Genomic DNA, 26023 nt, shown 5'->3' with positions numbered 1-26023 from the left:
CAAGGTAAGTGTAAGCGTCTGTGTACTCCACAATCTCCTGGCTGTATGTGAATGTAGGTGCCGATCTCCTGATCCATTGTGGGGTGGTATTAAACACCATAACCTTGGTTTTACCAAGGTTGACAGACAAACCACTTTCGTGGGCAAACGTATGCAAAGCATCCAATTGGCGTTGCATTCCCTCTGGGGATTCGGAGATCAACACAATATCGTCTGCATATAACAAAAGTGGAATCCATGTCCCTGCCAACTGTGCACCTTTATCCCCGTCCCTGTCAATGTAGTCAGAAACCTCATCCACATACATACCGAAAAGAGTAGGAGAGAGCGGGCAAACCTGCTTCACCCCAATAGTGGAGTGAACCGGTATTGAGAGTGCCTCCGGGGTGCGTACATACCCTACTACTGATCTGTATAATGCCATGATCCCCCAAATGAGCTCTGTGGGAACTCCCATTTCCTGTAATCTGCGCATCAGTCTAGCTCTGGGTACCGTGTCGAAAGCTTTGCGGAAGTCCACAAAGCTACAATAGATCCGTCTCCCATGAGATCTGCCTTCCTCGATGATGGCCCTGAGTGTTAGGATATGGTCAAGAGTAGAGAAGCCTCTCCTGAATCCTGCCTGCCCAGTCGCACGCATTCCTTCCCTCTCTGCCCATCTACTCAGCTGTTGCTCAAGAATGGATGCATACAACCGTGCCAGTGTGTGCCCGATCATAATAGTGCGATAATTCCCAGGCTCCATGGGGTCTCCTGATTTGAAGATAGGTACGATCGTAGATAGGCTCCAAGTGTCCGGTAAGCCCTCACACATGGCACGGTTAAACATAACTGCTAGAAGAGAGAGAGAGAGAGAGAGAGAGAGAGAGAGAGAGAGAGAGAGAGAGAGAGAGAGAGAGAGAGAGAGCTTAACATTACATACACATGTATGTGTTTTCTGAGAATCGTATTTGTGTCTAGATGGGAGCGTCAAAAGACGATGATGATTGGTTGTTTTAAAATATCTTTTGGGTTTCATTTGGGTCATTTGCAGGCAATTGGGGTTTTTGATCAAATGATGGAAGCTGGTCTTACTCCAGACAGAAAAGCAAAGGAAATGCGCAAGTACATCAATAAATATAGGGCCAAGAGCCAGAGACCTCAATTGAGATGAAGAGTCTTGCTACTGCTTGCGAAGATGTGATGGTGCAGCAGATGTTTTTTCTCAATACAGGCGTGGTATAGTCTCTTTTTTCATTTTTGTTACTGATTCAATTTGCATGAAATGCTAGCTGAAAAATGACCTACTAAAAGTATTCCATGTTCGTGTCTATGAAATGGCTCAACAACCTTAAATTTTGGATTGTGATTCAATTTTGGTCCATTTGTTGCGTTAGTTCCTAGTTTCTGCACTTTGAACTTTCCAAGTGACTATACTTTCATGCAAAGAAGATCAAGGTTTTGTTTAATGGGGCCTTTGTATTTTGGCAGGAGATTAGTCTTCATTGACATTGAAGAATCTTCATTAGCCCAAATTTAGCACCTGGAGGGGTGGGGGCTGGGAGATCGCTGCAATTTGGTGGAAATTCTTATTATTGGAATATACAACTGAACCTTATTATGTGTTCGTGTCTGCGATTCAGGAAAGTTGTTGTAAAGGTGAGTTCATTTTTTAGCATCTTGCATTCGCTTCCCGTAGTTGACTTTACTTTTGGACTTGCTTCCATTCTTTGTGTCCATGGTTAGATAATTGCTCACATATGGGTGCATGTGGGGAAGAATGCTTGAGAGAAAGAAAGAAAGATAGAAAGACTTTATTAACATTGTCTGGAGGTTGAACTCGGCTTCTGATATGAATCAATGTACGATTGTGGTTTCTTCATATACATATACATATATACATACATACATACACACACACACACACACATATATATATATATATATATATATATATATATATATATATATATATATATATATATATATATATACATATATAGATATATATATATATACATATATAGATATATATATATATATAGATATATATATATATATATATATATATATATATATATATATATATATATATATATATATATATATATATACATACATATATAGATATATATATACATATATACATATATACATATATATACATATATATATACATATACAGGTGGTCCATCTAGTACAATGTCTGAGTACAACTAAAAGAGGGGGGGGGGGGTGAGAAGAGAAATGAGAGCTGATACAATGGTGCAATGGGTGGGCTGATACAATGGGTGTCATAAAATGGTAGGTGGATCACACTCCTCTGGCTGCTCATTGTCTGGTGTAAAGAAATCTGTGATCTGCCTTTGAGACTGGCTCTCCCTTGATGTCCTCAACAAGCTCTCCCTCTGTCTGCGCAGCTCAAGTAAAAACAGACTTAGGCATCTTTGGCCTGGGTATCTCATGACTCTAGAAAGTGGTCCGAAACCCTCTCTGAACAAGCAGCGAAAGCGGCCACGGATCTCGCAGTACACAGGGTAGTGACATATGTTTTGCAGCTCTGTCTTTGGCTCAATATGACATAAATGACATATCCTGGCCTTTGCTGGTACTCCTCGAAATCTACCAGTCTCAAACCGAAGCTGATGCGAGAATGTGCATATCTGGGCCAATAACATAGTGTATCCCATGAGATAAGTGTGTATTCATGTACCCAGGCCTCGTCACAAATCCGTCGTCCATGAGTTGGAGAAGATGCTCTCTATAGAATGGTATATAGCTGAATCAGATCCTGACGTATGAGTCTAGTGATCGCTGTCCGTGTGATAGATAGGGATGGTGCATCCAAGGAGTATTGGAACGGGGGCAATCTGTCCATGCTAAACCCATGTAACTAAAACCATGATGTCATTTGCCCATATCAACATGCGGTATCACCCTGCATCGCCAGCTGGTTGGAGGATTCAAAAGCCAGCCAAGCATATCTGTTTCTGGGGAGGTCCCATAAACTGTGTATTAAGGATATTGATCTGGTAAGTGCCTCAACCACAAGGGGAGGAGCAGCTAGCTCGGCTCGAATAATGTCATGTGGCATTGAAGCCTTCACCCGAATCATCCGAGAAATCATTGAGACTAGAGGCCTCTCCATACATCTCCATCCATCAATGCTACGAGATCTGCCATGGTGATCCATCTAGGGTCCTCATCTCTCAACTCCATAGAGCATAGCTGAAGCCACTAGAGTTCCAAAAAGCCAGAGCTTTGTTCGAGGTTCGTGAAACTGAACCTGCGAACACATTCTCTCCAGTCTCCCTAACGAGCGTAAGCTTTGGTCAGTCACGTCTCTGCTACTCTCCTCAAGGAGAATATTAGTCCAATGAAGACCACCCCAAGATAGGTATATGCATCTGTATACTCCACAGTCTCTCGACCATACATAAAGGTGGGACCTGACCTCCTAACCCACTGTGCCATGGTGTTAAACACCATTACCTTGGTCTTACCAAGGTTCACTGACATTCCACTATCCTGGGCAAACACCTGTAATGCATCCAAATGACGTTGCACCCCTAATGGAGAATCTGAAATCAGCACAATATCATCAACATATAACAACTGCAGAATCCAAGTCCCTGCTAGCTGAGCACCTCTGTCCCCCTCTCGCTTTACATAGTCTAAAAACTCATCCAAATACATCCCAAAAAGAGTCGGAGATAGGGACATCCTTGCTTCACTCCAATAGTGGAGTGGACCATGTCGGACATGCCCTCAGTAGTGCGTACTCGGCCCACCACTATCCTATATAAAGCCAAGATCCCCCAAATCAACTTTGTGGGCACACCCATGTCGTGTAGTCTACGTATAAGTATGGCTTTCGGCACCGTGTCAAAAGCTTTGCGGACATCTACAAAGCTACAATAGATTCTCGTGCCATGGTGTCTACCCTCGTCAATAATAGCTCCGAGTGTCAGAATCTGGTCAAGAGTAGAGAAACCTCTCTTGAATCCTACCTGCCCTGATGCTCATATGCCCTCTCTCTCTGCCCATCTACTTAGCTCGTGCTCAAGAGTAGATGCATACAACCTAGCCAATGTGTGACCAACCATGATTGTGCGATAGTTCCCAGGAATCATGGGATCTCTTGACTTGAAGATAGGCACAATCGTGGACATACTCCAAGTCTCAGGAAAACCCTCATACATGGCTCGATTAAACATAATAGCAGAAGCATATCTCTGGCATGGATGAAATGCTATGCTACCAGACCATCATGATCATGTGCTCTCCTTGTTTTCATCTTGTTAATGGGTTTCCTTACCCTCTCAGCTGTAAAGAAAGTACACGTCTCCGGACATGTCTCTGGTGGGTCTGGCAAAGGTGGCTGCCCTGATGCTGTGTAGAGAGATGTGGCCTATTCCTCCCCATGTCTCTGTGGAGGTGATGGGGTGGTGGTGGTGAATGCTCTTGAAATAGCCTCCATGCCTCACCCGAGTCCTGATTCATAAATAGCTGATACAAATCCCGCTCTAACCGAGATATATAAGTCCTCTTCTTTCGTTGCACTAGGTGGCGAAAGATAATCCGTGATTGTCTACGTGTGGTAATACCCATGAGCACCTTCCTCTGTAGTCTGATGCTCGTCTCTCTACACTCCTCATCGTATCTGTTGTTCTGGGGTATGCTCCCAAATCGTCTCCGTGTAGGCTGAGTTGCATCATGGAGCGTCTTTGTCAGTATCTAAGTGAGCTCATCTAGTGGCCAGGATTCATATGGGCAAGCTCATGAAGGTGCGAGTAGCCTCACCACCCATCATGAAGAGAAGTTCCTCGACTTCCTCTTCCACATCATCCCGGTCTTTTAGACCGGTTACTCTTAAAGCAAAGCTCTAGTCTTCCTCCTTTCTCTTCTTCTAATGTCATATTGATGATTGTAGGAGTGGGGATAGATGCTGTTTCTTTCCCTTTCCCTTTCTTGGCGACTTCTATCCATTTCTTGGCCTCATCCACCTTCTGTGTCTTGGTGATCACATCCACCCAGGACAATGTCTTTGTTACATTTTGCTTCTTTGCTACAGGATCATCCGTATCTGCTCCTTGATAACTATGAGTTCCTCTATCATCGAGGGCTGGATTTCTCCTTCTTCAAGTCCACCGCTTGCTCTATTGGCAAGCTCTTGCTTGAGTGTTGAAACCTCCTCTTTAAGTGCTTGAGAGTCCGCCTTGAGTGCTTGGATTTTTGCGTGTAAATCTTTTTCCATTGCTTGCCTTCACTAAAAAGCAGTTGTGTGTGATGCTTGTGCTTGTGGATCTGCATGTGCTTGGGGTGAGTGTGTTCTGTATGACTGTTTGTGGTTGAGGTATGTGTGCGCGTTTGTTTGCCTGTTCTGCCTGTTTATTGCTTGTTCTTTTTTTTTTTCCCTCTTGTTTGATGGGTGATTTAGGTTTGGAATTGGTTTGGTGTGTGTGGGTTGGTGGGTGTGATGGGCTGTTCCTGCCTCACCTTCAGATTTTCACCATATACTGCTTCTGCTTGTTGGTTGAAGAATGTTATAGTCCTGTTGATCATTGCGAGGGGTGGCTAGAGGCTATTTCTCTCTCGGATTTTTGGTGCAGTCTTCTTGTGGTGGTGATGTCTCTTCTGTTGGGATGCGCCATTGTATATGGCCTTGGAGATTTGGAGTTGGCTATCAGAGATTCTTTGATGGAGTTTTTGGGCTCCTCTCGACTCACGATGGCCTGTTTCTACTCTAGCTCTCTACAACTTTCTTCCCTCACTCCCTTGCTCCTAACCTTTGTCTATCACCCATCTCTTGTAACTTTGCATCAATGGTAGTTTTTCCCTATGGTTTGTAATCATTGAATATCTCAGGGGTTTTTTCACTATCAGATCTGTTATTTGTGTTGCCTACGGGCTAATGTAATGCCTTCGGGCTTGTAATTTTGATTACATAATACAAAAGGGTACCAAGACCCACCACAGAGAGAGAGAGAGAGAGAGAGAGAGAGAGAGAGAGAGAGAGAGAGAGATGTGAGTTTTAGGGTTCCGTTTTTCTGATTTTCTGCATTTTAGGGTTTTGAATTTGTATTTTATGCTGTTTTGGGGTTTCACAATCTCTTTTTTGCCATCACGTTGGTCTGTTTTTGCTGTTGTTATGTGTATAAGCTTGTACTTTGCTTCAACCCTAAATCAGTACTGCCAAAGTCAAAGCAAATTAGCACCTGAAAATCTAATTCTGCACCTGCAAACCCTAAAACAAAAAAGTACAAGCGTTCAAGTGAATAATTAGGGTTTCTAGGTGCTGATTTAGGGTTTGCAGGTGCTGTTTTAGGGTTTCAGTGCTTGATATTGGCTTCTCTGCTTTTGAACGTTAGTGGGGATATTGTAGTATTCGATACTATGCATGATGAAGTTGATGGATACATTGTCTTATGGGTGAGTACCACGACTCCATAGCTACACTTTCCTTCATAGGTGAATTTGGACTTTTGTAGGATTCATATAGGTATATATATAAATGCTAAAGGTGAGCTAGAAGAAGATAGGGAATCTCTTCTTAAGTTTGCTAATTCTTTGCTACATGAATTTTCTTGAAGCCATGGTTTGGAAGTTGCTCAATGTGAAGAACATGCTTCTGTTGATACAAAAGAGGCGTTTCGTGCCTTTGTAGGCGTCACTGATAAAGCTTGCATCCTCTTCTTTGCAGCGAGTCTGTCTCTTGTCTTCCTAATACGGCGTTGGCTTAACTATCTCCTTAATGAAGATCTTGTGGAACAAATTTATGACGGGCCTAAGGAGTTTTATGACGTGCTTTTTCGAATTGTACAGGCTTGTGACACTGTGTTGCAACACGTGCCCATATTCTATGAGGGACAAATGGTACATATGTATTACGGTTGCATGGTGTCCTCTGTCTGGAATGTTCCTTATAGGTAGAATTGCAAAATTGCCCGGTATGTAATTGCAGCTATCGTATCCCGCTATTTAGCGTTTTGGTAAGGTGCTTGTGCCACATCGTGTATGAACAATGAACAAGAATAGATTATGCGTGCTTTGGGATAAGGTCCTTGTGCCACCTCGCGTTTGAACAATGAACAAGAGAAGATTATGCATGCTTTGGGATGGTGCCCTATTGGGTTTTCCTAGAATGTATTTTAAATGGGGAGCTTTTGCTGGCCATGGCCTTAAAGTTGGCTCATTTCAAAGTAAAATTTAGACAACTGGATGCTGAAAGTTCTAGGCGTTTATCGACTCAAGATGTTTCTCTGTCGCAACAACTCTTTGCTCAGAATGGTCTTCACATGAATATACGAGGAGATCAGCAGCCAAGCAATCAACTGTTCGGTTAAAGGCCTAAATAACCCCTTTTTGTACATTTTTATACTTTGTCCATGTCCAGGTTCATATTGAACCTGGACACATTTTTTAAAGGTCACTTATAATAAAAGTGGGAAAACCCAAAACTCACTTATTGAGTTTTCCCCAAAAACGTGAGCTCTCTCTCTCTTCCTCTTCGTTCTGCTAGCGCTTCCCTTCTGCAACACAGTGCCTCCGCTTCAAGCCTCAAGGCGTGCATATCTTTGCGTGCTTTATCACTTGCACACAACGCCGCGCGCTCATCAATTGGTATCAGAGCCAAATTAGGGTTTGCTCCCAAACTTGCAAACGCTGATTTTCAGCCAAGGAGGTCAACTTTCACGCGAGATTTTGCAATTTCATCGCCAAAGGATTCGTCCCCGGACACTAGAAAGCTCCCAGCAAGTCAAATTGACCTAAAACAGGCTGAAATTAGGTCAAAATCAGCAAATTACGGGTTATGACAGCAAAATACAGATTTTGCAAATCATGTATTAAGGTGTGGGAACATATTTGCTAGGTCTCGGCTACCCAAAAACATTGAAATTGCCGAAAAACAGGTCCCAAAACAGGTGTTTTCAGCAAATTTCAGATTTACGCAGGTTTTTGCAGGTGTTTTTATGATGCGACTATATTGGGGAAAGTGCAAATTGAAGCAATCTACACACGTTTGACAAAGTTTGGCTATGTATGACCATTTGTGGCTCAATTTCGTACAATTTGATGCTACAAATTGGGGCTTTTGCTCTTATATGCTTCTAAAGGCTGTGCATTAGCCTTATGTATGTTTTGTGAAGTTAAAAACAACTAAAATTGTTGTTTTTGAGCACAAATCCACTCGCTGAAATTTCCAACGCATAAATTTCAGAAATTGTTTTTTTTGCCTAAATCAACCTATTTTGCCCCAAATTGCTCATGTGACCATTTGGAGCTGTAGTGCACACCTCAGTGAGGCTATACTCCGGTTTTTGTCCATTTTGCCCAAAATTCTACGTGTTAGCCCTCTTATTCGTGCAACTATTGCCTCATTTTCTTCGGATGTGAAGAATCTCTTCGAGATTAGGAGGTTAGATGGAACAGGTTTCTATCTTTGGAAAAACAGGATCCAGGGAATCCTATTTCATAAGGATTGTGAAAGGGCACCTGAACAGGTAAAGCCACAGAATATGACGGATGAAGCATGGGTTAGCCTGAACAGGAAGGTTGTTACATACATTAAAATGGCCATGACCGATGAGACAGTCATTGATGTGAAAGGTCTCACACGTGCTTTTGATGTGTTGGAGAAGTTAAAGATAATGTATGAGAATACAACGCATGTCAACCAAGTGCATTTGATGCGAAAACTTGTTGGCATGCAACTAGATGAGTCCAAGAGCGTTGCAAAGCACTTGTCGTTGTTTGCAGGTACTTTGTCGCAGTTTTACTGGATTCAGGCTTGCCCCCTTTTGATGATAATCTGAAAGCTATCTTCTTGCTTATGACCTTCTCGAGTCACGGGAAACATTGGTGGTTTCATTGTCCAATAACCCCAATTTGACCTTTGATGGTGTTAGGGGTTCTATCTTGAATGAGGAAATCAGGAGGAAAGCAAGTGGAGAGGGAGGCAGCTCTGCCAACATTGTTAGAGGCAAGACAGAAAAGAAGAATGCTTATGCACAAAGGAGTAAGAGTAAGAGTAAGGAAAGGGGAAATGGCAGCAAAGGCAAGGGTGATGTGACTTGCTATCAGTGTGGCAGGAAAGGTCACAAGAAACCCGATTGTAGGTACTACAAAGCTGAGTTGGAACGGAAAAAGAACGGCGGAGACAAAAAGAAAGAGAAGAAGGAAGTCAAGACAGATGCACAGGATAGCTCAAAGGACAAAGAGAAGGCCAACGTGGCTTCTAGTGTTGTGATAGAGGAGCTGTCAGATGTAGAGGACATCTTGTGTGCCACTTTGTCAGATGATGATGCTTATGACTATGATGCCTCTCTTAATGTTCATTCACAGGACATGCAGATCACCAAGAGTGATCTTATTGATGCTTTGTTGACTGTCAATGATGCATTATCCCAGACCTAGATAGTTGATTCCTGTGCTTCATTTCATGTGACTCCTATCAAGGAGTGTTTCTCTACTTTTGATGCAGGCAAGCGTGGCCATGTATACCTTGGAAACAATCATGCATGTTCCATTGAGGGTATTGGCACTGTGCATCTCTCCATAGATGACACAAATGAGCTTGTCTTGCATGATGTTAGATATGTGCCGGGAATCAAGAAGAGTCTGTTGTCTGTTGGTCAGATGGATATGCATGGTTACAGCATCTTGTTTGAGAGAGGATCATGGAAAATGACTAAAGGCTCAAGGCTGATTGTAAAGGGCACAAAGAAAGGGACACTTTACTGCTTGCATGGAAAGGCCGTGTTGGGCAAGTTTAGTGCATTGGCTGAAATTAACTCTCACATGGAGTTGTGGCACAAGAGGCTTGGCCATATGAGCCAAAAGGGCCTTCCTAAACTTTGTACTTTGAACAAGCTTGATGCTAAAGGCACAAAGCTTGACTATCATTATGAATGTCAATATGGCAAGCAAGTAAAGCGTTCTTATTACTCTGGTGTCTCTCGTAAATCTTGTGTACTTGATCTTGTACATTCTGATGTATGTAGCATGCCTACTAAGTCTATGGGAGGTGCATACTATTTTGTCTCCTTTGTTGATGATCATTCTGGAAAAATTTGGGTTTATTTACTTAAATCTAAGGATGAAGTCTTTGCTGCGTTTAAGAGATTTCATGCATTTGTGACCACCCAAACAGGTATAGAGCTAAAATGCTTGCGTACGGACAATGGGAGGGAGCTCACAAGTGCTGAATTTAACAAATTTTGTGAAAATTTGGGCATTAAGAGGGAGCTTACTGTGCCATACAGCCCCTCTTCTAATGGTGTGGCTGAAAGATTCAATAGGATACTTTGTGAGAGGGTGAGATGCATGCTGTTCACAGCTAATCTCTCTCATGGATTTTGGGGAGAAGCTTTGAAAACTGTAGTGCATATATGCAATCGATCCCCTCACATGTCTTTGAAAGGTGACATCCCTGAAGAGGTTTGGTCTGGCAAGCCTGCTTCATATGATCACTTACGCATTTTTGGTTGCGAAGCTTTTGTGCATATTAGACCCGAGTTGAGAAGTAAACTAGATGCCAAATCCATTAAAGGTCTTTTCATGGGATATGGTGAAGAAGGCGAAATGGGTTACAGGATTTGGTTACCTCAACTCAAAAGGGTTGTGGGGAGCCAGGATGTTTTTAATGAGGCAAGGCTGCTTCAAAACAATTGTGCCTCAAAGCATGACCATAAAAGGGTCAAATTTCAGCATGACAGCCACTTGTTAGGCCTATTTTTGACCCTCAGGATGCACCACATATGGCTGAAAATGTAGCTGATCCAGTGGTGTTTGAGCCAGATGATGTTGGACAGCAAATTGAGGCTCGTGAAGGGCATTTGCAGCCACGAAACAATGCTGGAAATGGTGCGGAAAATGATCTACAGCAGCCCATTGTTGATGATTTTATTATGCCACCTGATGTAGACCCATTACCGGATAATGTGGATCATTGGGTGAGGCGGTCTACTCGTCCAAGACTGACTCTGAGTAGATATGATCCCTCTTTGCATTACATTATGTTGACAGATGAGGGAGAGCCTCTTACGTATAAAGAGGCAAAGACATGCGAGTCAAGCACTAAGTGGGAGCTTGCAATGCAAGAGGAAATGAAATCCTTGTATGCAAATGATACTTGGGATCTTGTGCCATTTCCTAAAGGGAGAAAGGCTCTTCCTAACAAATGGGTATACAAGATTAAGATTGTGGATAAAAAACCCAAGTACAAGGCAAGATTGGTTGCAAAAGGATATGCACAGAAAGAAGGAATTGATTTTCAAGAAATCTTTTCTCCCGTTGTAAAGCTTACAACTTTACGTGTCCTTTTTGCTCTCGTTGCGGTGCTTGATTTGGAATTGAATCAAATGGATGTAAAGACAGCGTTTTTGCATGGTGACATTGAAGAGGACATATACATGAAACAACTTGAAGGTTTTGTAGTTCCTACACGTGAGGAACTTGTATGCAAACTGAAAAGGGCTCTGTATGGTTTGAGACAATCATCACGGCAGTGGTATAAGAAGTTTGACACTTTATGCTGTCTCAAGGCTTTCAACGCAGCCATGCAGATCATTGTTTGTATACGAAAAGGGATGAAGATGGTAGTCCCATCATACTTGTTCTCTATGTTGATGACATGCTGCTTGCCGAGAAACATAAGACTAGTCTTGATGCTTTGAAACATAAGCTAAATTCAACATTTGCTATGAAGGATTTGGGTGATGCAGAGCATATTTTGGGCATGCGTCTTAAAAGAGATAGAAAGCTGAAATTGTTGTTTTTATCTCAAGAAAGGTACATTGCAAAAGTACTTGAGAGGTTTAATATGGCTGATGCTAAGCCTCTTGGAGTACCTTTACCTCCATACACTAAGCTTAGCAAAGCAGATTGCCCAAAGGATGAGGTGGCATTGAAAGCAATGAAGGGAATCCCTTATGCATCAACTTGTGGTTCTCTGATGTATGCCATGGTTGCCACTCGTCCCGACATTGCTTATGCAGTGAAAGTTGTTAGTCGATACATGTCGAATCCTGGCAAAGCTCATTGGGAAGCTGTCAAATGCATTCTGAGATATTTGAAAGGTACACAATCAAAGTGTATCTGTTATGGCAAAAGTGACTTAAAGTTGCAGGGATATTGTGATGCAGACATGGCAGGTGACATGGATACCAGGAAATGCACCAATGGATATGTATTTGCCATTGCGGGTGGTGCAGTCTCTTGGTGTTCTAGGTTACAGAAAATTGTGGCATTGAGTACTATTGAGGCTGAACATATTTCAGCCCACAGAGGCTTCAAAAGAGGCCATTTGGTTGGGTAGACTTGCAAAAGAACTTGGCATGCCTGCTCATACATCCGTGTTGGGTTGTGATAGCCAGAGTGCTGTCTATTTAGCAAAAAATGCCCTGTTTCATGTGCGTACCAAACACATAGATGTGCGGTACCACTTCACACGACAGGTATTGGAGGATGGTCTAGTCAGCTTGACTAAGATCCATACACAGGATAACCTTGCAGATGTTCTCACCAAGAGTCTTGCTAAGGCTCAACATGAGCATTGCATACAGCCGGTGGGAGTTGGTTAACTTAAAGGCGTCATTTATGCTTTTAAATGGGAGGTTGTTGGGTTAAAGGCCTAAATAACCTCTTTTTGTACATTTTTATACTTTGTCCAGGCCAATATGAACCTGGACACATTTTTTAAAGGTCACTTATAATAAAAGTGGGAAAACCCAAAACTCACTTATTGAGTTTTCCCCAAAAACGTGAGCTCTCTCTCTCTCTTTCTCTCTCTCTCTTCGTTCTGCTAGCGCTTCCCTTCTACAGCACAGTGCCTCCGCTTCAATCCTCAAGGCCTGCACATCTTCGCGTGCTCTATCACTTGCACACACCGCCGCGCGCTCATCATCAATTTCACGCGTCAATTGTACCTGATTACAAGGGCAACGAACTCATGCCAGAAGATGATCATTGGCAAGAAGTGGTCCCTGCGAGGACCGCAAAAGAACTAATGAGTTGGGGCATGTAGGGAATCATGCCATAGGGGCTTATAACGAGCCTGTACACAATAGAGGGCAGTACTAATTCAATTTCCTGTGAACTTTACACAGAGCACTGATAAGAAAAGAGAGCACTGATGCGTCTAGTGACTAGATCATCATTGCGCACACAAAGACTGACACCGTGTAGGCCCCAAAGAGTGGCGCCCCTTTCGGTATTTCTTTATTCAATTGAAAATAGACAATTGAACACTTAGATCAAACTCTCACCAAGCTGTCCAAACCTGTCAAGGGCTGAAATGGCAGGTTTTCGACCTAATTTCGGCAGCATAACGGTGCCAAAACCCCTGTAGGTCAAAAGTAGATGTCAATGACACTTTCCCTTGCATTTTGGAAGCTTTTTGGTGAGCTACAGGTCGGTTTCAGAGTGATGTAATTCTCTGTTTCGCCATTGTTGAGTGCCCAAAACCTTGTAAACGCATCCCTGGGCTTTCCGAGGCTCCCTTGGTGATTTCTTGCAGTTTAGGTGCGAAACCCTAAACCTGCAGAAAAACACAGCAAGTTGTAATTATTTGTTTTGGATCGTTTTGAGTAGAGCAAACACGCCTATGCGTGTCTCGAGTGCTCCTGCACGCAATGAGACGGTTCCCTTTTGAATTAGATGAGTTTTCATGCGAGAAAACTCTCCGTTTTCGCAATCCTTCATGATGGAATTGTGCGTACTTGTGGGGGATTAACAATTAGCTAATCCTGTACCTGTTCTGAACGCTCTTGCCTTGGCAAACGCGCATAAAACCCCCAAAACCATACATGATTAACTGAGAAGCCCAACTCATGGGGCATTACCATATGTGCAAAGGGGAGAGACATGCGTGAGAGCAAATCATCGTGCTACATGAGACAAAGGAGAAGGCAAGCTTTCCATTAAAGCTGTGAATCTGCATCCACCACTCACACACACACTGTAGTTCACTTATCATAAAAATCAGCCTCCCTCTCAGTTTTTGGGGACCCCGCTCTTGAGTGAGACTTCTGGAACTGTGTGTTGACTTGCGGGTTGCTCTCTTACTGCAATGTGTCCAGTTTGCTCCGTTTGGTTTAATTCCTAGTATCAACCAACTTATAAAGTTGTAAGTAACTTGCTGAGTGGCCCAAATTCCATTCTGGCGCACATAGGCTTCTATACTCAATAGATTTCAGTGCTAATTGGCCTGACCAAACCTAGACAGATTGACCTAGTTTCCCGATCTGAGAAACCCGTTCGGTCGCAGTCGTTTCACACTGGCCATGCAATGTCCACTTGCACTTTTTCATATGTAGTATATATTTAAAGAAGGCAACAAGAAAAATACACCTTTGGGTGACATACCCCACTCTTGAAATGTTGCAAGCGACCTTGCTTGCATGCTAATAATACATGCTGATATCTCCTAATATCACATTTATTCTATGATGGGAATCAAAGATATACTTGCTTCCAAAAATGTATCGTTGGCGATTAAACAATTCCACCAATCTGGCTACCACACATATACTAAGCCTAGAAGTTTTCTTGTGTACTCTCAAGTACAAACTTCTCTAGCCAAATTCTATATGGAAAGAGTAGATACAATTGCTTAACTACTCCTTCGAGCATCATGAACCATGCTCTCACCTTGCTCCATATAGCGACATCAGGTAGCTGTGGGTTGCATCTGAAAGGCTTCAAGATATAGTTACAATAGCTGAGATGAATCCACCAATTCGGACTCTTCCATCCATTTGGCATCCAATGATGGATAGCTAAGAACTTCACCAAGTAGGGTCTTGCAACCTTTCCTCTATAGAACCTTCCTTTCCTTATGTGCCAATATCCGTTCAGGAACAAGAATTTCATCCAATTCTTCCACTTCGGACTACTCCTCATCAAGCATATTCTCTGGCACATCACCACCTTAGAAGGTTGAAATGAAAAGCATTCTGTATTTTCGAGCCTTCTGGTAAACCTATAAGCTACATCCTTGATCTTTTCTCAAATCTGAAAGGGTCCATAATATCGCATATTGAGCTTTGGAAACAAACGTTCCTTGCCTTTCCTTTTCCTTAACCTGGCCTTTTCAAAGTGAAAAAGTACCCAATCACCAAGTGAAAATACAAGTTCACGATGGTGACGATCAACAAGTTCTTTTTGCTTAGCTTGAGTCTTCTCGAGAGCAATCTTTATCTTCTTGTATGTTTCATCCATGTCTTGCACATACTTGTCTACCTTCAATATCTTGTCCTTAGTTCGCAAAATGGGTGGGACTTTCCCTCCTTCCACTGTCTCAAATGGTGCCTTGCCTGTTGATGTATGCACAATGTTATCGTAAGCCATAGCTATAGGGAATGGCCATTTTGAGGTCTCCGTTCCCTATTCCCATTCCTACTTGCCGTTCCGAATCCTTGTTCCATGTTTCAAATGTGAGTATCCATAACAAGGAATGGCATTTCATGCCCATTGCTGTTCCCTGTTCCCATTTCCCGTTCCGGGTAACTATGTTGTAAGCATATTTAACCAATGGGAAATGGTGTTCCGAAGTTGCCTTGTGCTCTGACACGTAACATTTGAGCAGATCTAGGACATTAGAATTTGCCACTTCTGAAGATGAGAACCTTTAGTGCAGTGCCCATGTTCTCAAACAATGCTTTCCAAAAAAGACTCGTCATACGTGGATCCCTGTCAATGACATTTGATTGAGTCATCCCGTGATACTTAAAGATATTGCTCATGAATATCATGACCATGTGTTCTGGCGTACTGTTGGCGTTCTTGGAAGATCAAAGATTAAGTCCATCGCTATGCTTTCCCATGGCTTATCAGGGATCGGCAATAGTTGCAACAACCCCGGTTCTTTTTGCCTGTCAAATTTTACTTTTTGGCATACTAAGCATGATCTTACAAATGTGTGAACATCTCGACGCAAGCTGGCCACTAGAAGAATGCCTCAACCCTTTCACTATAGCATCAATTCCACAATGCCCAGCATATGGTGGAGCATGACTCTTTATCAAAACCTTTGACCGCAACTGTTTAGTAACGCATAACTTTCCATGCATCAGGAGAAAAGTCACTCTTAAGCATATAGTGTTAATGATGTTGCCCATCAACAAGTTGATCATAAATCCTTGCAAAATCTGAATCTTCAGCATATTGTGTCTTCATTTCAGTTAGTTCACAATGGTACGGAACTGATACTGCTGAAATTTGGGGCTTTCGTGACAACGCATCATCCACATTCTTTTTCCCTCCACGTGCACAATCTGAAAATGGAACATTGACAAGATGTTTGCCCATCGCATGTGTTTCTCAAACAACTCATTTGTGTGAGAGAGTATCGCAAGATCTAATGATCTGTTTGGACAACAAAATCAGCCCATAGCACATAGTGTTTCCAACTAGTGAGATCGTGATTTGCTGCCAACTGTTCTTTCTCATAAACTTGCAAGTTCTTTTCGGTCTCCAAAAGAATTTTGCTCTCATATGTGACAACTCGGCCATTTCACATTAGAACTGCACCAAGACTGTGGCCACATGCATCACATTGAACCACAAAAGGTTTTGAAATATGTGGAAAAATGATTACCGGATCTGAAGTCAGCTTTTTTTAAAGCGTGTGAAGGCTAGAAATTCCTTGGTTGTCCACTTGAAAGTAACTTCTTCCCTTGTAGTGCATGGAGTGGAGAAGAAATCTCAACAAAATTTCGGATGAACCTCGTGTAATAGGAACATAAGCATAGAAAACTTCGAATGTCATTTACGGACTTAAGTCTGGCCATGACCTAATTGCTTCCATTTTGGTGGATCCATACGTATTGTCATGAGTTTGTGGCAACTTTACTTGTTGATTTCTTTTTTGGGGAATTTTATTTGACTTGTTTTAAAGCACCCCTCTGGAAATGCCAATGCCCGAGTTGCATGGTGTGAGGCGGACAGTAAGTCTAGGCCGGACAGCTAGTGAGCACTGAAGTTGGGTAAATGGACTAAGGCTAGCCATGGTGGAGCTACGAGTGTAAATCACCTGATAGCTGGCGGACATTGCATTTTTCAATGTGGTTCCAGTGGTGACTGATGGTCAGATGACCAGTGTGAGTGCCACGGAAGCATCTCCTAAAATTTAGGGAACTGCTATTTTGGACCTGAAAATGTGTTCGCGTCATTAGCTGTGGAATGACAAGGGGAACGTTTTATTGCTCTACTGCCAAGTCAACTCACGCACCAATTGAGATATTTTTAGCCAAATTGGCCAAAGTCGGAAACTGGGCGAGGTGTCACTCTGTGAGCATTTCTGCCACTCTGGGATAGCTGGGGCGAGCCTACAAGAGAAAGGGGGCGCATTTTTCAGCAGACAGGCAATCCGGCGGATTGCAACAGGTGCAAGAGCTATGGAGTGCTTCCTTTCCCTCTTATGTACAGTGCGGTGCCAGGAGTGATGCCCTGCACGCTACGCACTGCTCTCTCTCTCCCCTACGAGCAGTTATGTTATGCCCCTCAAGTGGGCTTCTCATTTGACCAATGTACAGTTGTGTGGGTTCATACGCGATTGCCGAGGCAAGAGCCTCTTGCACAGGTACTGGATTAGCTAGTGGCTAATCCCCCACCAGGTACATGTGAATTCGGAGAGGTTTCATGTGCGAAATCTTGTCCGATTCAAAGGGCAAGTAGCCCTACAGGTGCGGGAGCTCGAGGACTTGCTACGGATGCGATCGGCACGCAAAACGGAGCCCGAAACAGGCAATTACAGCCTGCTGTGTATTTTTGCAGGTTTAGGGTTTCTGCCCTAAACGGTCCCTAATACCCCCGGGAGGTTCGGGGACGCGAAGGGACTGCTGTAGAGGTGATCTTGCGCATTTTTGTGGCAGAAAACAGAGAATTCAGAGTGCTGCAGATTTTTGCCAGGTTTTGCAAAGTGACCATATGCGTCGGGAAAGTCATCTATTGCGTGGGGATACTGATTGTGAAGCGTCCTAGTACAATTATGTTGCCGAAATCAGGCCAGAATGGATGGAATTCAGCCCGGATTATGCGGGACAGCTTGTAGGAGATCACAGGTTTTATTCCCTCTGTTAAAGAATAAAGAAATACTGAAAGGGGCGCCAACCTTTTGGGCCTACAGGTGTCGCTGTCTGCTTGGGAGCATTCTAGCTTCCTGGCCGTGCTTTTGTTTTGAAGTGTAATCCCATTCCCAGTTACAAGTTCCTATTAAGTCATTGCTTTGTGTCGTATAGTCAAGTGTTAAAGAATGGGGTGAAAGCTAACGTCTACCGCCCTACGGGCCGGGCACGTCAGGCTCCTAGACAGGTCCCTCCTGTCCATGAACAGGTGGCGAGAATCCCTACTCCACAGGTTTTGCCAGTTCAGCCGGCCACCTTTCAAGGTCAAAATGTTGCATTGAATGGACAGGGAACCAGTCTCCAAGCAATGCATCAGGTTTTTCCACCACCGACGGTACATCCTTGGTATTTCGGGGTGGATCCGTTTTCCAAAGTACGGCTGGTTATGCGCTTGGAAACCAACAGTACATGCCTGGAACAGTGTTTGGGGGTATGCATGGCATGATGCCAAACCCCATGTATGGTAACATTGGCATGGAGCAAGGCTTTCAGAACAATCAGGGCCAGTTTGGGGTGCCACAGGTCAATTTTGGCATGGCAGGTTTTTTTGGACAGCAGCAAGATATGACACCTTTGATGCAGAATCTCAATGACCAAGGGGCACAGATGGTCCCTACTTTAGTGTCGATGCTGCCAAACGCTTCCCTATGACAATTTGGGGCCAATAGAGAAGCCAAAACCATACAAAGAAGAAGGTGCAGCTGTGATGTTCAGCATCTTTAGTGGCTTCGAGGATAAAGCAAAGGCTCTTACTTTCCTCCAGTAGTTTGATACAGCTTATGCAGGAGGGAATTTTACGAAGGCCTCTAAAGTAAGAAAAGCTGCCACTTTCTTAAAGGACAATGCGCTTACATGGTGGACGACATTGTTGATGCAAGGACAGGCTCCTGCCACTTGGGGTTACTACAAGCAAATGTTTGCATCTGCTTGGCTGTTAGATGAATTTGAAGCCGACGTCATGACAGATTGGCACCAGCTTACTTTGGCTACATGCAAGAGCTTACTGGAGTACAAGAGGAGGTTTTGTAAAGCGTTACTCTTAGTAACCTCCTATAAATTTGTGCCTCTTCAGGTACTTGGCCGTTTTGGATCGTTTTGAGCGGAGCGAACACACCTACACGTGTCTCAGGTTCTCCCGCACGCAATGGGACAATCCCCCTTTGAATCGGACGATTGTTTACGTGGGAAAACTCCGTTTTAGCAATCCTTCGCGATGGAATTGTGCGTACTTGTGGGAGATTAGCAATTAGCTAATCCAGTACTTGTTCAGAAGGCTCTTGCCTTAGCAAGCACACATAAAACCCCCAGAACTGTACATGGTCAAATCAGAAGCCCAACTTGTGGGGCATTACCATATGAGCAAAGGAGAGAGAGAGAGAGAGAGAGAGAGAGAGAGAGAGAGAGAGATGCACGAGAGAAAATCATCGCACTACATGAGACAAAGGAGAAGGCAAGCTTTCCATTAAAGCTGTGAACATGCACCCACTACTCACACACACATTGCAGTTCACTTATGATAAAATGCAGCCTCCGTCTCAGTTTTTGGGCGCCCCACTCTGGAGTGAGACTTATGGAAGTGTGTGTTGACCTGCAAGTTGCTTTCCTATTGCCATGTGTCTAGTTTGCTTCTTTTGGATTAATTCCTAGTAACCACCAACTTTTAAAGCTGTAAGTGACTTGCCACGTGGCCCAAATTCCATTTTGCCGCACATAGGCTTCAGAATTTAGTGCTTACTGGCCAACCAATTCTTGAATGATGGACCCAGATTCCCAATATGAGAAACACGTTTGCCGTAGCCTTTTCAAGGGTTTCAGGGGAAATAAGTAAAAATGAAATAAATAAAAAATATATAGTACATATTTAAAGAAGGCAACATGAAAAATACATCTCTTTGGTGACAACACTGTAATTCCAGATAGGCTTACGACACAATTGTGAGAAGGCAATGAGTTTGAAACTTTGGTCAAGTCGTTTTGTTGGAATTAGGTTTGCAGGAAAACACACACAGCTTGGAGAAGACGAAGGAAGCTCAAGGCACACAATAGAGAGTGTATTGCTTAGTGTGCAATGGAAAGATAAGTTAGCCCTAAAGTGATGGGCGTATATACAATGCACGGGGGAAAAAATCTCCTAGTGAGGGAAAAAATGCCCCGATGGTCCTAAGTGTGTTCCCTACCACAAGGCAATACCACCATTACACTGCTTAAACTGTATACCCAAGGATGCAATAGCCCCAAATCTTTCATCTTGAAAGTAGCATTCAAATCACCCTTAAATTCAGTAATATGTCTCTCATTTGGTCTAGTGGTCAGCAAATCATCACGCTTTACATACAATGTGCTCTTTGTTGGACATTTACGAAAGCCTCGTTTGACCAAATGAGTGTCAGCCTTCTCATACCAAGCACGAGGAGATTGCTTCAACCCATACAAAGCTTTGTTACATTTGCACACCTTATCCTCTTGTCCTTTCTTGACAAAACCGCGTGACTGCGTCACTTAAACTTTCTCAAAAATGTCACCATTCAAGAAAGCAATAACAACGTCGGTAACAATGTCTGATTGATGTACATTCCAACCAAAACGAGCTACCAATGCACATAGGAAACGCACGGTAGTCATATGACAAGTGGGAGCATAATCTATGCCCTTTTGCTGTGCATAACCCTTCGCAACAAGTCGAGCCTTATAGCGATCAATCTCACCATCTGGCTTGCATTTCAACTTTTAAACCCACTTGGTACCAATGGCCTTTTTCCTAGGAGGCAAATCACATAAAGTCCATGTGTCCTTTTCTATAAGTGCATCATATTTTGATTGCATGGAAGCACATTATTTTCTGATTTCTATGCTTCATCAAAAGACAGAGTTTCCTCAACATCATGTAAGCTAGACACAACCAAAGCATAACAATCTGATGCATAAGATGGATGGTGAGAGCTTGAACGAGTGCGACTAGACAAAGGTGCATCCAATTTTTTGTCACGAAATGTATGCACCAACCATTTTTGCATACCTCTAGCCTTCTCATTTTCAGCCCTTTCCTCATCACGTACATCATGTACATCAGCATCAGTAATAGGTTGATCTGGAACATTTTGAGAAACCCCATAGGTTGTACATTTGCCTCATTGGAATTTACATTTGAACTTCCACTGCTGAAAAGAGGCAACAAAGTGTCATAAATGTCTTGTGAGCTTACATTATTGTCTCTAGTATATGACAGCAAGGGCTGAACTGAATCTTCCACAAACACATCCCATGAGACCAGAATACGCTTTGTTTGTGGATGATACAACTTGTAACCTTTGCTTTCAGCACTATAACCAACAAAAATACATTTGACAGCCTAATCATCCAATTTTTTGCGCTATGTTTGTGGCATCAAAACATATGCCAAACAACCAAAAACATGCATGTGCTCAATAGAAGGTTTTCTATGATGCCATGCTTCATATGGAGTCATAGACTGCAAAGCTTTCGTAGGACATCTGTTAAGTCCATAAGTGGCACACATGATGGCCTCAAGCTAAAACGAATGCGACAAAGCTTGACTTTTGACCATACATCGTCCGTAAGTGACCTGTTTTTCCTCTCAACAGCACCATTTTGTTGAGGCATATAAGGTGTTGTACATTGGTGTTTTATCCCACGACTAGCCTGAAATACATTAAATTCATGAGACATATACTCTCCCCCTCCATCAAACCGGAGGGTGCCCATAGTACATTTCCAGACATTTTCAGCCATAACCAGAAATTGTTTGAAGCACATAAATACTTCGGATTTTTCTTTAAGTAGAAATACCCATGCATGCATGGAATAATCACCAATGAAAGTCACGAAGTAAAGGTAATTGCACAAGGACGGAGTTTGCATGAGCCCACAAACATCACCATGCACAAGCTGCAACCTGCATGTGGCCCTAACTGAACCATCCTTTGGAAACTTAGAACGTTGTATCTTACCTAAAATACAGCCTTCATAGACATGTTTGACACGTGCTTCAAGAGGCGGCAAAGAAGCAACAATATCAGATTTCTGCAAACACAACAAAATGAAAAAATTCAGATGACCAAACGTGCATGCCAAAATTTTGCATCTGAAATAGCCTTTGAATCCATAACTGCATTTGCAAAATTCTGCTCACACTTGTCATACAAAGTGAGCTTATACAGCCCACGACATAAAATGCACGATGCAACAATTTTATCACCAAAACTATGATCATGTACTCTATATCTGCCATCCACAAATTTGACTACAAGACCAAGTCTAGCAAGTGCAAATACAGACAAAAGATTCTTCTTGATCCCATGTACATAAAGTGCATCAACAAGTGTGAAAGAACTGCCATTTGCTGCAGTAAGCACAATCTTTCCAACTCCCTGAACCGGATAAGAGGCATTGTTGGCACAAGTAACTGAATTCCCATGAGGGACAGACTCAAGAGAGGTGAACAAATCACGATGTGAGGTAATGTGCTTTGTAGCACCACTGTCAAAATACCACACATGTGAATCTGCAACAATTGACATGCATGCATCATGGACAACAGGATTATAAGTGCACTCTACACTAAAAGCCCATTGTGTATCCATCTCAGCATCACAGTCTCCTTTCACAGAAGACTCAACAATAGCTCCCTTTGTAGTGGAACCAGCCTCTTTCTTCTTAGCCTCTTTGGCCTTCAACTTCGGACACTGCTTGATCAAGTGATCTTTAGCTTTACAATAATGGCAATGCATCTTCTTTTTGTCCTCATCACCAGAATTTCGAGACTTGCTGCAAGCATAAGCATCAGGAACAGGTGATTTTCCAATCGCAAAAGAACCATGAGAAGTGGCTGCATTACTGTTACTACCTTTTCTTTGAGCAGCAATAAAGGCTTGTTCTGCCTAGTCCTGTTTTTTCTAGAAAGTGACTCTTGCAATAGCAATGTGCATAATGTATCAAACTTGACAACTTCAGGATTTCCTTGGGTCATAAGTCTCCAAGTACTAGCAAAAGTCTGGTAAGAATCTGACAAGGCATCAAGAACAGGCTGTAGAAGGGAACTGTTTGAAATGACTTCACTTGCAGAAATAAGTTGCTCATTGATATCCTTGACACCAGCAAGGAAAGTGTCCATATCATCTTCCTCATGCATAATCTTCGACTCCAGCTCTTCATGCAACAATGCATTTTTTTGCCTTACTGCGACCTACATAAAGACCAGCTAGAATATCCCAAGCTTGTTTTGCAAATTTCGTTGAACGAATGTGAGAAGGTAGTAGTGCGCTTCAGAGACAACGCAATCAATGCATGAGCCTTCGGATCTTTTACATCCCAGCGAGAGCTTGTTGTGTTGTAGGCAAAACAACTCTAAGAGCAGCAATCCTTGCAACAAGACCTGCAACATCCTCAACATCGCCTACATCCTCAAAACCAGGACGTACATCAATGCCCTGCACAATATTCCAGACACCCTTTGACACAAGAACATGTTGCATCATGTAAGCCTACATAGGGTAATTGTCTCCATCCAATCTGTCCTCAGCTGCAAACTTCTTGAACACATCTGTGTTGTTGTTGGCCATGACAAATGCTTGCAACTGATGTGATGAAAACTTCCCGAAAAGAGGAGAAAAGAAGCGGGAACAACACGTGCTATATAGCACAAACCGTAGAAGACTGTAAGGAACCTGTTATGCAAAAAACAGCACTGATTGAAATTCTGCACAAAATGACGAAATAGCTTGTGCAATACTATTGCCCGTAGTGGAAATGGAGGCAGAAATGAGCCCAAATCAAAATTCCAAGTAGACCAAGCTCTTCTAGCTTGCCTATAATATTTGTCGACCTGTGAACGCTCGCCAAAGCTTACTAAATCGGAGAAAGTGAGTAGGCGTGTATTGGAGTTGTTGGCGACTAAGCTCAAGAGGACGCAACCTGCTCTGATATCAATTGTTGAAATTAGGGTTGCAGGAAAACACACACAGCTTGGAGAAGACGAAGGAAGCTCAAGGCACACAATAGAGTATATTGCTTAGTGTGCAATGGAAATATAAGTTAGCCCTAGAGTGATGGGCATATATACAATGTACGGGCGAAAAAAACTTCCTAGTGAGGGAAAAAATGCCTCAGCGGTTCTAAGTGTGTTCACACACATCACTACCACATGTATATGGTAACACGTTTCATGCACCTTTTACTGCCTTGCAATTTTATGAGAAGAAAGTGGTGATGCCATGGGATGGCAAGTAAAGAGGAGAAAACGGTCCTTCAAAACAAACATTTCACTTCATCTAATCCTTCTTTGTGACATAATTCTTTTGTTGTTGTGGCTGATTATATGGTTGATGCAAGGGCTTCTTTGGCCATCAAAGACAGAGCGGGTGAGATATCAGCTTGTCAATGATCCTTTTATTTTTTTTCACAATGACATGGGCTTTTTGGAATGTTTGGAGGCATTTGTGCTCGGCAAAAATGATGTGAATTGTGGGAGACACTCTTCAAATCAGCTTGGGATGTTAAATGTTGTTGCACGCATTTTGGACATCGCGTTTTTTGTAAATTCGTACAGATGGACATGCCGTTGTATGTCGAAAGGGTGTGTGAGAATTCTTTTGTTGGGCTTTTTAAATTACATGTACATGCAATGCAAGTCGCTTGACAAGCACTAGGTGGTGGGTTGCCTTAAGTGCCCGTTAGTGAGTTTTTTGAACTATGACTTGGATATAACTAAAACTCATGTACAAACAATAAAAAGTTCAGCCACATATCAAAATTTCGCGAGTCTTGGGTCATTGTGCCTCCTCCATGCTTTTTGATGGAGTTTTTTTGTCCTCGATAATCTTTTTCTACGCGTAGTCGCTCCATAGCAGCTTGCTCTTTGGGATAATTTTGTACGTAGTGGTGCATCGATTTGAAGTTTAGTGTCTTCAGAACTTTTGTTTCAAAAATTGTGTCACAAAGTGATTACGTGGCATGTCTAACTGGAAGAGATGGCCGAGTGGACAAGAGAAACTGAAGAACTGAACCTAGAAGAGCTTTTGTCGAGGGGCCTAACCGTAAAAGTCCCAAAGCTACAACTCTGAGGACGATTTCCTTAAAATGTGTTGACATGCTGGCGTGGCAGTCCATATGGACGATGATGTGACAAGACAATACAGATTTTCCGCATTTTGCGCTGCTGGTGCCATGTGGTAGGTTGTACGGGTTTTCGCAAATTATGTTGATTGCTTTTGGAGTTTCCAACGCTAGCTTTTGAGAGCAGATGCTTTTGGGCTAATGTGCTTTTAGAACTGAAGGTTTTCGGGGCTGTTCTTTTGGGCATTCCTTGTAAGTTTCTAAGAGCCCCTAGGGCCTCACTCTACAAAGCATCCGTACGTAGAGTTTGAGAGCATAGGACTCTCGGGAGTTGTACTTTCTTGTGGACAATAATAAAGAAATACCGAAAGGGGTTTGGGGCCAGTGCTTCTTGCACGAAGCTGCTCCGTGCCATCTCTCTCTCTCTCTCTCTCTCTCTCTCTCTCTCTCTCTCTCTCTCTCTCTCTCTCTCTCTCTCTCTCTCTCTCTCTCTCTCTCTCGCGTAAAGTTCAGAGATTTTGTAGTTTTCGTTCGGTGTTGCAACTTGCAATTGATTTCTCGCTTGGAGTGTCCAAGCCTGTAACAGTCGTATCAGAGCCCAAAAAGATTCTTCTTCTATGGAGGATCCAATCCCTTTTGCAACACACATGGATTCTCGAGGAGAATTTGACAGAACAGCCAAGATTTTGTTTGTCAAAGAATCTGTGTCCGTGCCTCGGACTTATTAGCCACTCCTACCCTTAGTCCATCATGAATCGGACGCGCTCGCGTCTTCATGGCTCTGCCTTAAGGGGCATAATCAATAAAGAACTCAAGACCACACATGGGTTCTCGTGGAGAATCTG

The 26023-nt window shown here is 42.9% G+C and overlaps 1 protein-coding gene across 5 annotated transcripts in view; it reads left to right on the top strand.

The window, feature by feature from the left end:
- LOC147458465 (uncharacterized) overlaps window positions 1–26023 on the top strand; it is a 106952-nt gene that overhangs the window by 71663 nt on the left and 9266 nt on the right. For 4 of the 5 annotated variants that reach the window (XM_086513090.1, XM_086513087.1, XM_086513088.1 and 1 more), the window contains exons 4-5: window positions 1034–1218; window positions 1471–1638. In XM_086513090.1, coding sequence (XP_086369216.1) covers window positions 1034–1153 — 120 coding nt within the window. In that variant the 3' untranslated portion in view covers window positions 1154–1218; window positions 1471–1638. Of the gene's footprint in view, window positions 1–1033; window positions 1219–1470; window positions 1639–26023 lie in introns of those variants that run through there. The other variant, XM_086513092.1, reaches the window with a different exon arrangement.

The sequence above is a fragment of the Adiantum capillus-veneris genome, chromosome 5 (assembly GCF_014529385.1).
Source record: "Adiantum capillus-veneris isolate H3 chromosome 5, ASM1452938v2, whole genome shotgun sequence".
In the NCBI taxonomy this organism is placed as follows: Eukaryota; Viridiplantae; Streptophyta; class Polypodiopsida; order Polypodiales; family Pteridaceae; genus Adiantum; species Adiantum capillus-veneris.
The sequence above is the reverse complement of the archived record's forward strand: the minus strand, read 5'-3'. Positions and strand labels throughout refer to the sequence as shown.